This window comes from Triturus cristatus, chromosome 2_2 (assembly GCF_964204655.1).
Source record: "Triturus cristatus chromosome 2_2, aTriCri1.1, whole genome shotgun sequence".
Lineage (NCBI taxonomy): Eukaryota > Metazoa > Chordata > Amphibia > Caudata > Salamandridae > Triturus > Triturus cristatus.
In genome coordinates, this window is record NC_140582.1 from 861,275,710 (window position 1) to 861,292,060 (window position 16,351).

Below are 16,351 nucleotides of genomic sequence, written 5' to 3' on the forward strand. Positions count from 1 at the left end.
AGGGCTTCTTAGACGGTTTCCGCATTCCTTATCAAGGCCCCTTAGTGAGCAGGGATGCGGAGAATCAGAAATCGGCTAGGGATCACCCGGAGGTAGTGCGGGATAAAATAGCGAAGGAGGTGTCTTTGGGAAGGGTGGCGGGGCCTTTTTCCTCACCACCTATGCCCCACTTTGTGATTTCTCCCCTGGGGGTGGTACCAAAAAAGGAGCCAGGGGCCTTCCGTCTTATTCATAACCTATCACACCCTGAAGGGGACTCCGTGAATTCCTGGCTTGACGAAGGTAGATGCTCAGTGTCTTACTGCTCCCTAGACCTGGCAGTCGACATGATCAGGAGGGCAGGGAAGGGAGCCTGGTTGGCCAAATCTGATATCGAATCGGCCTTCAGGCTCCTGCCAGTACACCCGGACAGCCAACACCTTCTGGGCTTCAAGTGGGGGGACCAGGTCTTTTATGATAGGTGTATGCCCATGGGTTGCTCGGTGTCTTGTGCGTACTTTGAGGCGTTCAGCTCCTTCCTACAGTGGGCCTTAACAAATAGGTATGGCATTGAGGGAGTGACCCACTACCTGGATGATTTCCTGTTCATCGGGGGAGCTGACTCGCAAGATTGTGCACGGGCACTGCAATGTTTCAAGGAATTGGCAGGACACTTGGGCGTACCTTTAGCTCCTGGTAAGACCGAGGGTCCGGCGCAGGTTTTGGTATTCTTGGGCATCGAGTTGGACACGGTAAAGGGCGTGTCCCGACTCCCTGCGGATAAGGTACAGGCCTTGCGTCAGGAGATCTACGATCTACTGGGTAGGGACAAGGCTACTCTGGGCGAAATCCAATGCCTGCTAGGGACCCTGAATTTTGCGGTAAAGGTCATACCCATGGGGAGGGTCTTTGCACGCAGGTTAGCGAGGGCGACGGCTGGTATAAAAAAGAAACATCACTGGGTCAAGCTGGGGACAGGTCTGAAGCAAGATCTGGTGGTATGGAGCGAATTCCTAGCCTGCTTTAATGGGACGGTTATTTGGAAGCAGCCCTGGATTGATAGTCAGGAACTTTGTCTTTTCACAGATGCCTCAGGCAGGGAAGGTTTCGGGGCTATCTTGGGCGAGGAATGGTGCGCGCAGGGATGGCCCAATGTTTGGCGCAGGCATAGGATCACCAAAAATGTGACTGTTCTGGAGCTCTTCCCGATTGTGGTTGCACTACACCTATGGCCGGCGGCGTTGTCAGATAGGAAGGTGGTATTTTGGTCTGACAACATGGCGGTTGTTCAGGCAATTAACAACCAGTCCGCTAAGTGCCGGCTGGTGCTGTGCTTACTAAGGGAGTTGGTCCGGGCATGCCTGCGCATCAATGTCGAGTTTAAAGCCAGGCACATTGAGGGTATTCAAAATGTGGCAGCTGACGCTCTTTCTCGTTTTCAGTGGCTCCGATTCAGGGAGGCCTGGCCGCGGGCGAGAGCGCAGATGACCCCATTCCCGGACCATCTATGGAGGATCCTGCAGTGGGACTGAGCCTGAAGGAGATGGGAGAAAGAGCTCTGGCCCCAGGTACCAGAAAGCGTTACAGCGCCCACATGGCAACATTCAGAGCAACTTCTGTAGCGCTGGGTACTTCAGGGGCTGCGTTGGTGTCCCAGGTCCGAGCATTCCTGGTGTGGGCTAGGGGACAGGGGAAAAGCCGTTCATGGGTAGGCAGCCACTTGGCGGCTGTAAGCCACGACACCAAGTTGTCTGGCGGGGCGGATCCCACTAACTCCTATCCCATCCGGGCCGCCTTGAAGGGCTGGGCTAGGGAGGAGCCCAGGGCCCCTGATAATCGGGCCCCCATTGATTTCGAAATCCTGAAAGGCATGCTAGGGGCTCTCGAGCTAATCACCTACTCTCATTACGAGGCCACGCTATTTTCAGCCACGTTCTGCTTAGCATTTTTTGGGGCTTTCAGAGTCAGCGAGTTAGTGGCCAGGTCCAAGGTCGACTTTTCAGGGGATGCGCTGGGAATTTCAGATGTGTCCATTTCCGGGTCACTGACCATTCATTTACGCAAGTCCAAGACTGACCAGGCGGGGCGGGGGATCAGGGTGGTTCTTCAGCCCCTAGGTGACCCCAGATTCTGCCCAGTACAATGGGTAAAGGCGTTGTTGGAGTACAGACCGCCCGGCCCTGGCTATCTTCTGTTGCATTCAAATGGTACCCCCGTAACTAGGTACCAGTTCGAGCAGGTAATCAGGGCCAGCTTAGCCAAGGCGGGGCTCGCCCGGCCGGACAGAAGGTATTCCAGCCACTCCTTCCGCATAGGCGCTGCCACTGCCGCTCACCTGGCGGGATTAGAGGCCGCTCAGGTGAAGAAATTGGGGCGTTGGGAATCTGATTGCTATAAGATATATGTTCGCCCGTGAGGCAGCTTTTAGTAATGTGTTGGTGATTTTATAGTGTGTATCGTTGAAATCACCCTTTCTGATTAAATAACTTGTGTGTACACCATGTCTCCTCTTTATTAGGGCGAGTGGTGTGGGTGATCGGGCATTCATTTGTCGCCCGGGCGGCCCAATGGGCATCGCACCGGAATTGGATGCGACACTTCCCTCAGACTGAAGTCGAATGGATGGGGGTGCCGGGGATGAGATGGTTCGAACTCAGGAATAAGATCGAGCAGAGACTAAGAGCACACGGGTCCACCTTGCCCCACCTGTTGGTGATACACCTGGGTGGAAACGACCTTGTTACCCTAGGGAGACGATTGCTGTTATTAGCCATGAAAAGAGACTTAGGGGAAATCTGCAAGCGTCTGGGCGAGTGTGAGATCGTGTGGTCGGAGATCATTCCCCGCAGGTCTTGGCGGGGAGCTAAATCCTTAGAAGCGGTAGAGCATTCCAGGAGGCGCATTAATGGAGCAATGCGTAAGTTCACATCCCAAAGGGGTCTGGGCTTTATTCGCCATGAGATGATTCGGGGGAATGTAAAGGGGTACTTCGACTTGGATGGAGTACACCTCTCCCAAATAGGCATGGACCTGTTTTTATTGGATTTAAGCGAAGCATTGGTGAATAGAGGGTGCAGGTAAAGAGCTAGGTTGGTGGGGGGCCCTGGCTGCGATGGTTAGCCGCCTCCAGGGCTGTGGCGGAGTTACAGGGCGATCTGGAAGCAGGCCGGTACAAAGGGTACCTCTGCGCGGCACCACGTGGTGCCTGAGCCAAAACGAGGAGCCTCCAGAGAGGTCCCGGAAGCCGGTCGGCGCCCCGCTAGGCCTGCGGGCGGTTGTGGGCCTGAACAACCGGGGGTTTGCTATGCGACGCTCCGCCCCGAGAGGGGGGGTGTGAGTAGAATTTCAACGGCACGTGAACGAAAAAAGAATCACTTGGGGGGCAGCGCTTGCGGGTCGTTCCCGTGCTGCCCGGCTCATCAGGCGGGGCAGGTGAAGTAGATGGCCGCCTGCCCTTGGATCGCCCGTAAGATAACCCACCAATTACATACCCTGGAATTATGTAATAAATCCTGCAGCATTTGTTACCCACTTACAACTGTTTCTTGTGTCTTCTTTGGGTAACCTAATTTGGGGGAGGGGGGAAAGCGGGGTGCCCCTGGGGGTACTATGCCGCTGACCGCGGCCCCCGCAGGGGGCCACTCGGCGGTCGGCGCCTTAGTGGCCCCGGGGCCCCGGTCACCCCTCCCCACTTCATCCTTCGGGGGGGGGGCGGGGGCAGGGATCCTGACTGTTGCCCCCCTCCGTGTCAGGGGCCGGAAGTGACGCGCAATGCGCGTCACTTCCGGGCCCAGGTGTGAGGGGGAGGCTATTTAGCCTTCCCCCACCCTCACTGGCGACCTCTTTGTCGCCCACCTCGCCTTTTTACCCTCCCTACCGCTTACCCGGCGTAGGTGTGGTGGTGTGGGGTTTTTTGCTGAACGTTTTAATGTTTTCCTTTTCGTTGCAGGCGGAGTTACAGGGCGATCTGGAAGCAGGCCGGTACAAAGGGTACCTCTGCGCGGCACCACGTGGTGCCTGAGCCAAAACGAGGAGCCTCCAGAGAGGTCCCGGAAGCCGGTCGGCGCCCCGCTAGGCCTGCGGGCGGTTGTGGGCCTGAACAACCGGGGGTTTGCTATGCGACGCTCCGCCCCGAGAGGGGGGGTGTGAGTAGAATTTCAACGGCACGTGAACGAAAAAAGAATCACTTGGGGGGCAGCGCTTGCGGGTCGTTCCCGTGCTGCCCGGCTCATCAGGCGGGGCAGGTGAAGTAGATGGCCGCCTGCCCTTGGATCGCCCGTAAGATAACCCACCAATTACATACCCTGGAATTATGTAATAAATCCTGCAGCATTTGTTACCCACTTACAACTGTTTCTTGTGTCTTCTTTGGGTAACCTAATTTGGGGGAGGGGGGAAAGCGGGGTGCCCCTGGGGGTACTATGGGCTCTGGTCTGCACATTTGCTGAGCCTCCTCTTACGAGCTTGTGCCTCAGTGATCCTGGTGCCTTGAGCTCACCCTTGGACGGAGACGTGCTCCCTCGCACCGCCATTCACGCAGACATAGTGGACCCTCGGAGTCAGGTCCTCCCCTGATGCCACTACCGACGGGACTGCTAGTATTTGTATTGTCTACATTTGCACGCCTCCGACATGGAACATCTCAACAGCGCTTCAACACTGGCAGAGCTGCTGGGGCGAGCACCTCGATTTCGCCGTGATGAGCCTTTTTCGCTGAATACCCGAGGCTCGAGCTGCAACCCCACTATGCTCAGCCATCTCTCTCTTCCTCCCCTTTCTATGAGCCCTGCTCCTCGCTCATCGCCCTTCCTGTCGTCCTCCTCGCTGCCCCTCGACGGATTCTATCGCAACTCCGCCATTGCCTTCTGAATCTATCTCTCAGGATGATTGCTGAAGAATCCGGGCTAATGCTTCTCCCCATCTCCCCCACCCCCCGGCCGCTGCTTTTCCCACTGCCATCCCGCTGGGACAACTTGGAGGTTTCGAGCGGAGGTAAGAACTACTAATTTTGACTGTGGAACTACATCGCTCTTACACCCCACCATTTTGTGTCCATCTCCGCTGGTCAATCCTGTCCCGCTGGTCTCCACCGGGACTACTTTTTGATCTTCCCTCCTCTCCACTGAACGACGCTTCGCCTAAGAACATTGCTGATACCTCTGCTCCCCCCACTCTTCTTATGTCATGTCCAATCCCCCCCGAATATCCGCATGTTTAATACTATGGTGCATTTTGTGCAACACTGCATCTATCTTTTGTGTACTCTTTCCTGGGTCTTTCCAGCACCCAAGGTGACCGTCCCTGTTGAGACTGCCTGTACCTTCCTTGACCTTAGTATGGCGGCCGAACTTTCCCCCGGGCCACATCTTCCCTTTCCCTCCGCAATCATTTGTTTCCAATGTTTCTCCGAACTCCTTATTCTGCCTATGCTCTTTCATCCTTTAACCTGCTTTTTTACTGCTAGCCCTCCCTTTTAGAACTTGAAGATAACTGGTTTTTGATTTAGCTACGTTCTATTTGGCTGACTACACATATTAATTTCTTGGCTTTTTCCCACTTCCTTCTACATTACTTAGTAGACATCTGTACCAGCGTACCTGCTCTCATTTCCCCCATTCTGATCGATATGTCCTCCCCCTCCGCCCTACTGTCCCTAAACGGCCTCCATGAATGTGCCCCTTGCCAAAGCACTCCCTCTCCCCTTGTTGGAGAGGGATCCAGCATTCCTGTCCTGGAGTCTCAGATTCCCCTCTGAGAGAGTCCAGTGTTTAGGGATTCACACATAGCGGAATAGGCCTTAATCGGCCTCCTTTGAATGTGCCCCTTGCCAAAGCACTCCTCTCCCCTTGTTGGGGAGGGATCCAGCATCTATGCCCTGGAGACTCAGATACCCCTCTGAGAGAGTCCACAGTGTTAAGGGATTCCCACATAGCGGAGGTTTTAGGTATTTTCCCATTATAACTGGGAACCCAGCACCTCACACCTTGATAGGCGCTGTCTGAAACCTTTTTGATTATCTCCTCTAGGCTGATTCTTTAACCCTCTGATGTACTTCGGCGCCCGAGCTAACCTTTGGCCGATGACCGATGGAGTTGCACTACACAGCTACTGAGGAGTTTGGCTCTGGTTCCCCCTTTGGCCGTCACCTACCCATCCGATCGTCAGACACTGTGTCTTTTCTCGTCGCTCCTTTGTGTTTCCTACCCCCTCCCTCTCCTCTCTCCTACTTCACTCTTTTTCCTCCTCTTCTAGGGCCATATGTAGGTAGCTAAATACCGGTCGGTAACAGCCGAAATTCGGTAAATATCCTGTTACAGACCGGTATTTAGCCAATTGAGATGTAGGAGGCCAAAAATAAGTTTTCGGTAAATATGAATCGGTAAATACCGATTCATAATTACCGAATTCAAAATTACCGATTCATATTTACCGAATACATATTTTCCGAATCGGTAAATATGAAGTGGTAAAAACAGAAAAGAGATGTAGGTAAATTCGGTATTTAAGAAATCCATGAAATTCGGTAATTAAGAGTCGGTAATTAACACAGATTGAAAGCAGGTGGTAAGCATCAACAGTGCATATAAGCAATCCCAAAATGCAGCAGCGTGGACACCATGGCCGCTCTGTATGTGATTGCAAGGTGGCTACGTCTACAGGCAGCAGGTCTGAGGATTTGGAGACGGGAGGAACGCATTTACAGACAGCGCATCACACTCTTTCAACAGACTGAGGCTGAGATACATGAAAGGTACAGGCTACACCCACAAACCATCATGGACCTGATAAGGGACCTGCACCCACTCCTGGACCAGCCAACAAGAAGGGCGCATGCCATACCACCACATGTGCAGGTTCTCTGCAGCCTACATCTACTTGCATCTGGCAGTTACCAGGGGGTGATAGCTGCGGTGGGCGGTGTATCCCAGAGTTGCCTGTCCCGTTTCTTCAGGAAGTTCCTGGATGCCATGATGCAGAGAATGCACCACTATATCAGCTTCCCAAACACACAGGCTGAACTGCAGAAAACCAAGACAGACTTTTACCACATGGCACAGTTCCCGCATGTCATAGGCTGTATTGATGGCACACACATTCCAATCTGCCCACCAGCAGCCACTGAGCACATCTACAGGAACAGAAAGTCCACCCACTCCATCAATGTGCAGGTAATCTGCGATGCAGGGAACATTATCACTGATATTGTAGCGAAGTTTCCTGGGAGCACCCACAACTCCTTCATCTTCCAGAACAGTGGGATCTACACACGACTGCTTGCCGGAGAATTTGGAGAAGGATACCTGCTAGGTAAGTAACAGTGACGTTCCCTAATACTAAGTGCAACTTATAGTGTATTGAGGCATGTGACTGATGGTTCCCTCTTACTCACCTAGGCGACAGTGCATATGCCGTGCGGTCATTCATCCTCACTCCCTACCTACACCCATCAACCCTGAGTGAGAGACGATATAATGTGGCACACAAATCTACACGCAATGTGGTGGAGCGCACGTTTGGACTATTTAAAAGCAGGTTCCGCTGCCTCCATAAAAGCGGAGGTGCACGCCAGTACACACCCATCATCTGTTGCAAGATCATTGCTACTTGTGCAATGCTGCACAACCTTGCCATGAAGAGAGGTACAGAGGTCGAAATGACATATTTTGAGGACAATGATGATGATTCTGTACAGCCAGAGGCCAACGCAGCAGGAGTGGCAACAGCAACAGATGGGAGAGTGAGAAGGGCAGAGATCACATGCAACTATTTCTGAGTGAGTAAGGGGACACAGCCAGTAGTTGGATGCCATAACGTAGTTTAATCATGCGGCACTACGGCACAACACAAAGGAAAACCTGTCCCATCAATATTGTGCAGTAAACATTTGTTATTCAAGGGTTACTTCACCCAATAGTGTCATGGTATTTCGTGCAGCATTAGTGTCTGCGCCCAAGCGCTCCAGTGCGGGATGCCATTGAGTGTGCATCCTCACTGGCTGTGGGACCAGTGGCAGCACCTTGCCGCCTGCTGCTCCTCCGTGTGTCTGGGACAGGGGGGTAATGCTGCTCCTGCTGGTCGTATCTTCGCTGTCCCCATCATCCACAGCGCCAGTTGTGGCAGACTGGCTTGTGAGCAGCACTTTGAGTGCACTGGTGACCCTCACCATCCCCCTTGACACGTCAGAGCTGCAGTGCGCAAGGCCCTCCTGCATTGCCACCGAGCGCCTGCAGAGCAGTGAAGTGGCAGTTGCCAGCCGGTTCACTGCCCTTGTGTTCTGGTCTTTCCTCTGATGTCCCCGGCGCCGTGCTGCCCTGTCCTCATCAAACTTCGAGCACAGCAGCATGACGGACTGGGACATGTCCCGCATGCCCGCAGCCATCTCAACCATTCCCTCTGCCATAGCGCTGATGCCCCTGTCCATATTTACAAAAGTATCATTGAGGCCACGCATTTGGCGCTGTACGGACATCATTGCCCTTGCCTGTATGCGTTGTATTTTGACCATGGTGGCCTCAAGCCCTGAGGAGGCTCCATGGCCCTCACCTTGTGGAGGTGGACTTTGCACCCGAGCCCTGCGGCGCCGTCTGCCACCTGTGTGTGCTCCCTCAGAGGCGGAGGGCACACTGGCATGGCTAACATCCAGGGGCACAGTGGACGTTTCCGCACCCCTCGAGTCTTCAGATGAGGACTCCGATACATTCAACCTGGCAGCAGCACGCCTCCTCGACCTGTGCAATGCAGGTGGTGATGATGGTGGTGACTCCAGCAGGAGTGGCGATGCTGGCTGGGGTGGCGATGGTGGCTGTGGTGGTGAGGCTGCCTGTGGTGCTGTTCCCTGGCCAGAACTTGTGGTGGCCTTCTCTGAGCTGTCCTTGTGGTGTGCCCTCTCTCCCTTCTCATGTGCAGTTCTGTGCGCAGTAGTGCCTGTGGACAGAAAGGCAACATCAGCTGAGTGTACCTGAAGCACAGAATTGCTAGCATCACAATACATTTCTGAAACAGTATCTCATTGTCCTCTGCCTGCTTCTCGCTAATGTGTGTAACATGCCTTGTTATTCTGTGCTATTCGTATCATGTTCGGGGTTTCAGGGACTACATCTCCCATGATGCATTGCTAGTATGCACTAACACCTGTACTGGAGTGGGATTCTCATTGCCCATTTGGGGAGTTGGGATAGGGGTAGGGGGGGGGGCCACATTGCTGCGCAAGCGTCTTACCTTGTTTGGTGGCGGCTCTGGCAGAGCTGTCAGCATCCCCAATCCCCACGATGCTTTCAGGCTCAATTGTGGTCTCCACAAGCTCCTCCAGTTCTGTCAGGGCTGGTGCCCTGTTGCGTCCACCTCCTGTCCGACTGGCCTCTTTTTTCAATTCTGCCATCTTCCTCTTAGTGATGATACGGATGTCGTACCACCGCTTCTTGAGGACATCAATGTCCCGGGGGGTCACTCCCATGGAATTCACCTGCGCCTGGATTCCCAGCCAGATTTTCCGTTTCTCTGATTCAGGCAATTGCAGTGACTGTTTCCCAAAAAGCTTCTGGCGCTGCTTTACCACCTCCTCCACCAGTACCTGCAGTTCCTTTTGGCTGAATTTTAGCTTTCTCTTCCTCTCCCCTCCATCCCTCTCTGTGTCCTGGCTGGCCATTGTTGCAGTTTCCTGTGCTGAATCAGGCAGTAGCTCTGTTCCTCTCCTCTGCACTCCCAGCCTCTCCAAAGTCTGTTGATTGTGTGCACCTGCCTGGGTGTGGCCACTTCCTGGTTGGGTGGGGTTTGGTTTGCACAGGATTGGCTGATTCATTAAGTCATGTGTATTTGAATTTCCGCTTCGGTAAATACCGATTCGGTATTTACCGAATCGGTAAAAACCACTTCGGTATTTACCGAATCGGTAAATACCACTTCGGTATTTACCGATTCGGTAAATTCCGATTCATGAATACCGATTATTACCGATTCGGTAATAATTACCGAATGTTTACCTACATATAACTTACCGATTCATAAATACCGATTCGGTAAAATTCAGTATTAATGAATCAGTAAATAAAACTTACCTACATATGGCCCCTACTCCCTTCCTCTCTTCCCTGAACCTCTCTCCCTGCCTGCTTTTCCTTCCCCTCACCTGAGCCATGCCTTTGTAATTCTTGTTTCCCCAGTAACTACATACCTGAAACTGTTGTAACTATGGAACTATGTTTTTGAATCAATGGAACCTCCTCATGTAAAGCGCTCTGATACCTCTGGGTTTAGCCAGCACTATATAAAACTTTTCAAATAAAGATTAAAAATAAATAAAAATAGTGTCGATATGTGGTTGACATGTTTCAGCCTAGTCACCCTCACATAGAGTTGTAGCAGCTTTCTTCAGGACCAACTTGTTAGTGCTGCTGCTCAGTGTGTGTGTGAATCAAAACAAAAGTGTAAAAGGTATCACATACTCAAAACCATCTTGTGATCCTGTGGGGTTGTCATAGATTGGTGGATTCACTGGTGGTACCTAGAGAAATGCATACATAGGAGAAGATTAAATAATTGGAAAAGCTAGGTCAACATTAGACAGTTGTGCTTGCTTCACCCTGTGAAGCTAAACAGTTAAGAGCAACAGGCGGAAGAATCTTACCATGCCGTATTATCTGCCATGTATCTAATAACGTTAGTCATTGGTACATTTAATAGAAACATGTAAAACACAACAGGACGCCAAATCCTGGCACAAAAGATTGTAAAAGCGGGACTTTCCCGCTGATGTCTGGCAACCCACCTCACCTCACCCTGGCATGTAGCTCGGGGGACTCACTGTCCTACAAGAATCATAGGAAGGGGTGCATTGTAAAGACACACATCACCCAATGGTCTTCTAGGCATTCCACACACCACAAATTCAAAACAAGGCAAACTAGCACAGACAGATGGACCCAATCTACGCACACAAAGCAAAAGTTGGCCCAGTGCGCAAAAAGGATCCTTGTTTTGCCTGAGAGAAAGAAAATGGCGGAAAGAGGTGGAAAGCTGCCTGCCATACTTAAAAAGTACAAGTACAAACAATCTGCTGACTCAGTAAAGCAGGTGTAAATCCTGAATTCCTATTGGTGCCTAGCTGAAGAGGGTCCAGAGACAGGTAATGTATGCTCCTTTTTTTAATTTTTTTTAAATTCAACCACGTTTTAAAACATTGTACTTGCAAATTGGCTGAAAAGACCACAGTCTGACTCATTAATAAAGAGTCCTCACACTCCCCTGCCCCTGCTTGCAACAATTCCTGCCAGCGATCAGTGTGCTTTATAATGTCGTCCTCCATCTCATTATTAAGTAGTTTATAACATTTCGAGATGGGTGAGGAAGCCCCTAGAGCAAGCTCCAATAAGGGGACTTTATAGCCCCTGATTGCTTTTTTAGATAAGTAATCCCTCACATGTAGGAATTTGAAGAAATAGTTATTGCCAATCCCATATTTCTCCTTGATTACGTCAAACGAAAGTATAGTATCGTCCATCATAAAATCACCTATATGCCAGATGCCCTTAGCCATCCATACCTTCATATACCCATCCAGGAAAATTTCCGGCAATAAGTCGTTACCCGCAAGAGGGGTATATCTATGTACCCTATTCAGCTTAAGTTTCTTCCTAACTGCTGTCCAAATCTTAAATGCACCCAGCATAATTTTAAATTTCACTCTTTTAAAATAGGCATAATCAATATGGCGCATAAGACAGCCATGGGCATCCGCCCCCATTACTAAACTTTATATTGAGGTATAGGGTGTTTCCACTGAAACTGCTCTCTCCTTCCCCAGCAATTCCAGCATGTGTTGTAATGCGACAGCCCAGTAATAGATCTGGAAATGGGGACAAACCACCCCCCCCCCTCCTATCTTTAGACAGAGTCATATATCTAAGTGCTCTGCGGGGGTGTTTCCCAGCCCACAAGAACTTAGAGATTAATTGGTTAAAAGCAGAAAACCAGATCTTGTATATTTCCACAGGGATAGCTCTGAAGAAGTATAAAATTCTGGGCAAGAGTAGCATCTTTACGACATTGCATCTTCCTAGAAGTGTAAGGTGCAGGCAGTTCATTCTATTGAAATCAGCTCTAGTCTTTTGCAGCAGAGGCTCCATATTAATTTGTACAATCTCATCCACATTGGAGGAGATCTCGACCCCTAGGTATCTGGCACTTCCCACTACTCATGTATCATTCAGGCACGCTTTAGCATTTTGAACAATCATTGTCTTATTTTTATTAAGAAAGTACCCTGAAATTTTGCCAAACTCTTCGGCCTCCCTTTCCACCTCCTCGATAGCCTCTTGTGGGTTGGCTGTTATTATAGCAAGGTCATCAGCATATGCTAATATCTTCGTGTCCCCACCGATACATCGGATAGCTAGTATCCTATTGTTCTCCGCAATTTTATTAATTAGAGGATCTATGTAAAGCGCAAATAACAGCGGGGAACATGGGCACCCCTACCGCGTACCACGGGTAATTTTAAGTACATCTGATGAAGCGTTCATCATAGCTATCCTAGCCACAGGTTCTATATACATACATTTAACTGCGTCGATAAAGCCTTTACCAAGGCCTTTCCTCTCCCTAATCAGCCATAAAAAGGGCCAGGAGACCCTATCAAACGCTTTTTCAGCATTGAGTAATATTGTAGCCATAGGGTCTCCTGCCACCTTCACATAATCAATAAGAGTAATTATGCGTCTGATATGTTCAGTTGTCCCCCCTCCAGGTACAAACCCGTGCTGGAAAGGAGAGACCAGTTTTAGAATAACCGTGGCTAACTTTTAGCTAGAATTTTAGAGTAGATTTTTACGTCACTATTCACCAACGTAATAGGTCGGTATGAACCCAGTTCCGTGGTAGGTTTGCCTTTTTTCTGAAAAACTATGATGTTAGCGCTTTTCCAGGAGTCGGGGGCGGCCAGATCTAATTGTACCCTACGGAATACCTCCAACATAAGCGCCAAAAGCTGAGACTTAAACTTTTTATAAAATTCCCCTGGGATTAGATCACTACCAACGGCTTTACGTAATGGAAGGGAATCTATAGCCTCAATTAGTTTGTCCATTGTAATTGGCACATCTAGGCTAACTCTCTCCTCAGTAGATAGCTGCTCACAAATTTGCCCCCATAAATAAACTTCCATTTCCTGGTCCCCAACCCGGACATCCTCCGTATATAATCTTTGACAAAAATGTTGGCATGCTGCAAGGATTGCATTCGGTTCACTTATCATACCAGTCCCCGGATCTCTAATTTCCCTGACCCGAGTTTGAGCCGTTTTCTCCCTTGTGCGCAAATCCAGCATATGACCCACTCTCTCGCTATTCTCATAGACCCTACTTCTCCAGGCCACATATTTACCGGCACCTTTTTAAGCGATATCTCTGTGATAGCGTATCTCGCAATAGTCATCTTTAATTGTGCTGCCGCCGAATCACCCCCTGCAGTTAATACCTCAATCAGCTCGTCTTCTGCCTTCCCCAGATTCTCATATAATGATTGTAGCAAGATTTTATCCTTTTTTTGCACCTCCCAGCCATACCTAGAAGTTTCTCCTCTTATCCCTGCCTTCAGTGTGTCCCAAACTATACCTACACTGGTGCTCCCTAAGTTCTCCTCAATAAACCTCGAAATCCAATCCCTCAATTGCTGTGTATACCCCTCTTCATTTAGTAAGGCCCTATTGAATGTCCAGCGTGTCTTTAAGGGTTGTCCCCCAATTTCTAGCTTAATCACCAAGAGATTGTGGTCTGACATGACTTCGGGGAATTTGCTTATTGAACAACCAACTAAAAGCTCGTGTGAAACAAAAAAGTAATCCAATCTAGCGTGCATTTGATGTGGTGCGGAAAAATACGTAAAACCAGGGTCATATTCCCTTTTCTCTGCCCAAACATCTACTAACCCACGTAGTGATTCAAGTTGTAAAAGTAAAACTGACAACTCATGTTAATATTAAAATCCCCGCATAATATCAAGGGAAGAGGCCATCCAACAAGCTCCACTTTCAGCCAATCATACAGTGTGGGGTCATCCAACACAGACCCATACACAGCACAAAGAGTAAACGTTCTATTATCCAGACACATTTGTACAATGCCCCATCTTCCCATTTTGTCAACGAGAACGCGTGGATAGCTTCCCATTCCCTTTCTGGCCAATATCGCCACCCCTTTTGTCTGAGTTTCTTGTGTCGTATACGCAATAAGTTGATACCCCCCCCCCCACTCTCTAGAACCCCTTTCCTACTACCTTCAATATGGGTTTCTTGAAGGCATAAGATATCTGCCTTCAAAAATCGAACATCGAGGCTGATTCGCCTTCTTTTTTGGGGATCATTTAACCCACAGATATTAACAGATGCAATTCTAATTTTCCTCATTTAACCGTAAGCAACAGTTTCCACCCATTTCCCAAACCAAACCAAGAGATCCCAAACTAATAAACAGAGTGTTCATCCCCATACAATAAAGGAACTTCCTTGTCTCCCTTTGGTTCCCCCCGCCCACTCCCTTACCCTCCTGCATGTCATTGTGCCCCTAGCTGCCTCCTACCAAAAAAAAAAACAGACCAATATTATGAAGAGGGAAAAAAAAAGACCCAATAAAAAAAACAGAAGCATACAAAAACAGTATTAAGGAAGAGAGGCAGCCCATCAGGCAAGCATCCGCCAATTTTAAAAGTCTCAACCCTAGCTCAGTTCTTAAAGGAGCACCTTAGGACAATTCCTGTAGGTATTCTTGTGCCTGAATCTCTGATACAAATACTGTAGTCGAGCCTTTACGTACAACCTTAAGTCTGGCCGGGTTCATTAAGAAAACCTCATATCCTAGTTTTTGGAAGGGCGTGATTAATTGACGGAGTCTCCATCTTCTCTCCACCGTAGAGTGACAGAAGTCAGGCCGCACGAAAAAAGAATGTTCCACGGCCGACCTCCTTGCATCGGGTCTGGCCTTTTCAAATATAGACTGCCGTAGGAGAAAATTGCCAAAAAAGATGAGAATAGCCCTTGGCATTTCATCTTGACCTGGCCTCTTCTTAAGCATCAGGGGAAACCGATGCACCCTTTGGACCTCTGCATCCCAGTTCCAATGAGCGAGCTCGGGGAAGGCCTCCCTAAGAAGGCTCAGTGTAAATCCACGGATATCGTCCCCTTCTGCCTTTTCTGCAATACCAAGAAGTCGCAGATTGTTCCGGCGCTGTCTATTTTCAAAGTCCTCGAGTTTCCAAAGGACGTCAGTCATCCTTCTCTCATTGGAAGTAGACATTTTCTCAGAGGTTTCCGCACTGGCCGCTAATTGCACGATACGTTCTTCCAGTGCAGTGGTGCGCTCTGAGATCTCTGTGCAGGTCTTACTAACTTTACGCACCGCACCCTGAAGTTTTTTAGTAGCCAGATGGGCTCTCTTATGCTCCTGACATGCCTGGCCCCCCGAGTTGTTACAAGCATCCGAAGTGGCTTCCGAATTCAATGTATGAGCTCTATGCTCATCTTCCATTCTTCTGTCAAAGTGGGAGGCATAGTAATCCCATTTAAGCTGGCTTGACTGACAATTGTCTGATATGAAGCCCTTATCCTTATCCGATCCCCTTGCACTCTTCTTCTTTGTGCGAAATGGTATGCGTTTTTAAGTGTCCGGCTTCACAGGGGGGCTGCCACTATCCTCCTCAGTGAAATCGTCATCCGTTTTATCCTTACAGCTGTTAATGGATAAATCTGAATCATCAGTCAGCGAGTAGAATTTGTCACCTTCAGGTGTCCATAAAGTTGTATCATCGTCCTGGGCGAGGCCGCCATGTAGCCCTTTGGGAGTTGGTGTCACAAGAAGTACAGCCGGAGCCTGCATCGTATTGTTATCCTCCCCTGCTGGCGAATGCCCACAGCTCGTGGCAGCTCCTCTGCTAAGCCCTGAATACCAAAATCCAAGTTGCCCGAGCTATTGCCCAAGTTATTCCCCGCAGTGGTTTCAGATCCATCATCGCTGCTGATAGATTCCTCTCCCCCAGGGAGAACCTCATTTAAGCTAAGAGGCGCAATACTTGATAACACTCCCGTTGGAGCCTTTATTTTACTGCTGCCATTGTTGCTTTTGAAACATGACTATTTTTACCTTTAGGCGATTCCTTTTTCCCAGAAACAGATGATAGACCTCGCCCAGCAAACATCCCGGATACTGTTGGCTGTTTGGGTCTGGTAGTTCTCTCAGACCTCCGTTCCCTCGTTTCAATCTCGCCCGCTTCCTCCTTGGAAGATCCACTCTTACTCAGACCGGCCTGCAGAGCGCTGTGTGCACCCTGACTCGAATTCAGGCTTCTCCCCTCCGTAGTCGCACGCCGATTTAGTGATGTTCCTTTG

At 49.8% G+C, this 16,351-nt stretch overlaps 1 protein-coding gene across 4 annotated transcripts in view; it reads left to right on the top strand.

The window, feature by feature from the left end:
• Positions 1-16,351, top strand: part of TMEM156 (transmembrane protein 156) — a 241,420-nt gene that overhangs the window by 164,297 nt on the left and 60,772 nt on the right. The window contains exons 5-6 of one of the 4 annotated variants that reach the window (XM_085642251.1): positions 1,422-1,547; positions 3,110-3,513. The exons of 1 other annotated variant lie outside the window; for it this stretch is intronic. In XM_085642251.1, coding sequence (XP_085498377.1) covers positions 1,422-1,547; positions 3,110-3,420 — 437 coding nt within the window. In that variant the 3' untranslated portion in view covers positions 3,421-3,513. Of the gene's footprint in view, positions 1-1,421; positions 1,548-3,109; positions 3,514-3,928; positions 4,316-16,351 lie in introns of those variants that run through there. 2 more of the 4 variants (XM_085642255.1, XM_085642253.1) reach the window with 2 other exon arrangements.